The sequence below is a fragment of the Emiliania huxleyi genome (assembly GCF_000372725.1).
Source record: "Emiliania huxleyi CCMP1516 unplaced genomic scaffold EMIHUscaffold_624, whole genome shotgun sequence".
Lineage (NCBI taxonomy): Eukaryota > Haptophyta > Isochrysidales > Noelaerhabdaceae > Emiliania > Emiliania huxleyi.
In genome coordinates, this window is record NW_005197320.1 from 871 (window position 1) to 4422 (window position 3552).

Genomic DNA, 3552 nt, shown 5'->3' on the forward strand with positions numbered 1-3552 from the left:
GCACAAGCACAGACAGTCGTTCTTCACGTAAACGCACAACGACCCCGGGCCCTCACACGGGACACGGCCATCGCAGAGCAGATTAGTGTTGTGCGAGGGAGTTTTGTTGTAAAATTCTTTTGTGTACCTTGTAACAAGTGTTGTGCGACGGAGTTTTCTTGTAAAATCCTGATACACAACGGGTGCGATTCAAAGCTCCGCGGTGGATACGAGCTGAGCCAAGTGAGAGCGAGGCTGTGCGGGTGAAGAGCCGCAATAAGCTCCTGCCGAGGTACGGTCCTGTCCGACGAGGGTGGATGTCGGCACGCCTGCGGGACGTCTGCGGGAGGATCTCACGACTGTCGTGGCCAAAAAAATTCTTTTGTTGAAGCACACTGCCCGCCAGCACACACCCTGCTGAATCATATGTCTCGCCCTCCAGGCCGCAACGGCGCCAAGCTGGAGCAGCGCAAGGCGCGGTCCCGCCCTCTCCGCCGCCGCGCCTCGCTCGCGTGCGCTCGACGCGGCCGCGTCGCCTCGCAGGTCAGCGTTCACGAGGCCAACAGCGTAACAAAGGACTTCCTGCTGCTCTCACAGCCCTTCATCAACGCCGGCATCCTGATCGCGTCCGCCTCGTCGGGCCGCCGCCTGTACATTCACCACCTCACCGAGGTGCCGCTCAACGAGGTGTACCTCACGCGGACTGGAAACCACCTCCAGCGGGTCGACCAGGCGCACCGCGCCGCCGCGTGTGTGTGTCAACGCTTCCACTCCCTCGCCAGCGCTGCCGGCCGCGCTCCGCGCGTCTTGCCCGGACCTTGCCGCCACCGCCTCAACTGCCGCGCTCGTCACCGTTGCCCCCCTCGCCACCCCGGCGCAAACCCTCCGACATGTCTGCCGCTGCGCCGCAGAGAACTGTCAACCTGACGGCGCCGGCAAAGGGGACGGCGATCGACATCAAGGTGGAGGAGATCCCGCCGCTGCCGGTGCTCTCCGTCAAGATGACCCTCGCGCTCCCGACCTCCGTCTTCTCCGGCCCCGCCCGCGCGCGCGACAACGCCGTGCTCGACCTGCTACAGCGTGGCAAAGAGGCGACTCCCTCACCCACCCACCCACTCACCCACTCACTCACTCACTCACTCACTCGCCCGCACCCTCCGCCATCCTTCCTCCGCACCCGCCGCCATCCCCTCCACCGCCATCGCCCTTGCCGCCGCCGCCACGGCCGTCGCCACCGCCACGACGTCGGCCCAGACACTTCCTAGACACTTCCTAGACACTTCCTCGACACCTCCTAGACACTTTCTGCCTCGCGTCGGCACATGCCGCCGCCACTTCGCCGCCGCCACGCCCAACGCCGGCCACCTTGCTCTCCCAGGCAAACGGCGCGGGCGACTTTGGCACCGCGTGCGCCTGTTTCGAGGCCGCGTACGCTCTCTCTGTCCGTGCGGGCCAGCTTGCCTAGACGCGGAAAACGCATCCTTGTACTCCAACCAGCGCTCGAGAGGAGAGGTATTCCGCCGCGTTCCGCTGTACTCCGCTGTATTCACTGTATTCCTATCCGTCGTATTCACGCGGTGCTCTCAATACGCTGCACAGTACCGTCTTCCCGCCCTGCAGTCGTTGAAGCCGTGAGTGACAATCGTTGAAGCCACCATCAACATGGCCCCATGCTGCCTCTGACCCTAACACTAACTTCAACCCTGACCCTCACCCTCACCCAAACTCTCTCCCTAGCCCTGATGGCGGCGTATTCAGCACGCAGGCATGCTGGTGTCTGCGGCGAACATGCGGCTGAAGCTGTCGCACGCGGCGACAGCAGCGGCCATGTACCGCTTCGTGCTCTCCGAGTGCTCCCTCCTGCCTGCGGAGCAGGAGATGGCCTCACGGAAGCTGGGGGAGGCGCGCGCCGCGGTCCTCTCCGAGACGTGTCGTGTCCCGGACAGAGCCGTGTCCGAGACGTGTCCGAGACGTGTCCGAGACGTGTCCGAGACGTGTCCGAGATCTCTCTGAGACGTTAGGCCGTCCGAATCGATTCGTGGAGGGATGGAAGCATCAATGAGTCGATGCATGGCCGACCTCAGGCGCAGGCCGTGCTCAAGGGGAGAGGGCTCGGCGGCGAGAGTGCGCCGGTGGCGAGCGCGCCGCCGCCCACGTTTGGCTCTTTCGAGGATTGCGCGAGTGAGATGGGCAGCGAGCGTTCCGAGGGCGAGGGCGCGGACGGCGACCCGTTCGGCACCTTCTCCGCAGACTTTGGCGACTTTGACGACGGAGGCGGGCTCGACGGCGGCTTCGACGGCGGCTTCGACGGCGGCTTCGACGGCGGCTTCGACGCCGCCTTTGAGGAGCCGGCGGGAGATATGGGGAGATATGGGGAGATATGGGGAGATATGAGCCGGTACTCGACCATCTTCCGCACGAGCCTCCTCCTCACCATCCCCAGTCCCATCCTCCACTTCCACCACATCAGCGTCACTCGGTGTCTCACCGTCTGCGCACTTGTCACGTGTCTCTTGATGCCTAGGCGCCGCCAGCGGCGTGCGCCTCGCCGGCCGTCACGAGCACGCCCTCCGCCTCGCCGCTGCCGGCGCAGAAGCGGGCCAACGGTGCCGCCGCTCCTGCCGCTGCTCCTCCCGCCACCGGCGGCGGTGGCGCGACGCCCTTGGCGCCGCCGCCCGCTGTGAACGGCGCGGCGGCGGCGGCGGAGAGTGCGGTGCGGCACGCCGAGGGCGGCGGCGGCGGCGGCGGCGGCGGCGGCGGCGGCGGCGGCGGCGGCGGCGGCGGCGGCGCGTCCTCGGCCGCGCTGGAGGAGCGTCTGCGCGTGCTGGAGCAGGGCGCGCGCGCGAGTGCAGACCTGGAGAAGAGGATGGAGCGGCTGTCGGCGCAGATGGAGCGGCGTTTCACGGGCGCGAGAGAGATGGCGTGTGCCTCCGAGGAGAGTGGGAGGGCGGGCGGGCGGGGGAGACTCCCTTCTCTCTCTCTCTCTCTCTCTCTCTCTCTCTCTCTGTCTCTTGTCTGTTTGTCTCAGCAGCGCCGCCGTGAGCAGGAGTCAAGGTGCGACCTTTCCGCGACCTTTCCGAGACCTCTCCGGGACCTCTCCGAGACGTGTCTAGGCGTGAAGACGGGCATGCGCGGACTGCACGAGCGGCTGCAGGCTGTCGAGGTTGCAATCCCCCCCGCGCCGGCGGCCGCGGACACGCCCGCGGCAGGTCGGGACCGGTCCCTGTTGCAACTGTGCGGCCGTAGGTTGCGATGGGCAAGCTGCCCGGGCACATGAAGCGGTTCCGCGGGTGGCATAAGCAGCAGCAGCACGAGATTGCCGAGCACGCCGACACGCTCCGCCGGCTAGAGGTGCACGCAGCTGCCCCTAGAGTGGTTAGCACGCAGTTGCCCCTAGAGGGGTTAGCACGCAGTTATCCCCTAGAGGGGTTGGGGTGGAGGGCGCGCGCCTTCTGCCGCCCCCTTCGCCGGTAGACATGGCGCATGGGTGGCGCTTCTGCCGAGCCTTTCGAGCTTCCGCCGTGGCCCTGTTGCGCCTCCCTGCCCCCGTTCTGCCGCCCGCCCCACTCCCCG

General features: G+C 66.9%; 1 protein-coding gene across 1 annotated transcript; it reads left to right on the forward strand.

Moving 5' to 3' along the window:
* Window positions 1-405: 405 nt before the first annotated feature.
* EMIHUDRAFT_459784 (hypothetical protein) lies at window positions 406-1851 on the forward strand (the record flags this gene model as incomplete). The annotated part of the gene is made up of 5 exons (XM_005763617.1): window positions 406-458; window positions 528-702; window positions 891-1070; window positions 1358-1430; window positions 1745-1851. Coding segments are annotated over 5 exons (588 nt in total), but the record flags the coding sequence as incomplete, so codon positions are not given.
* Between the last annotated feature and the right edge of the window lie 1701 nt (window positions 1852-3552).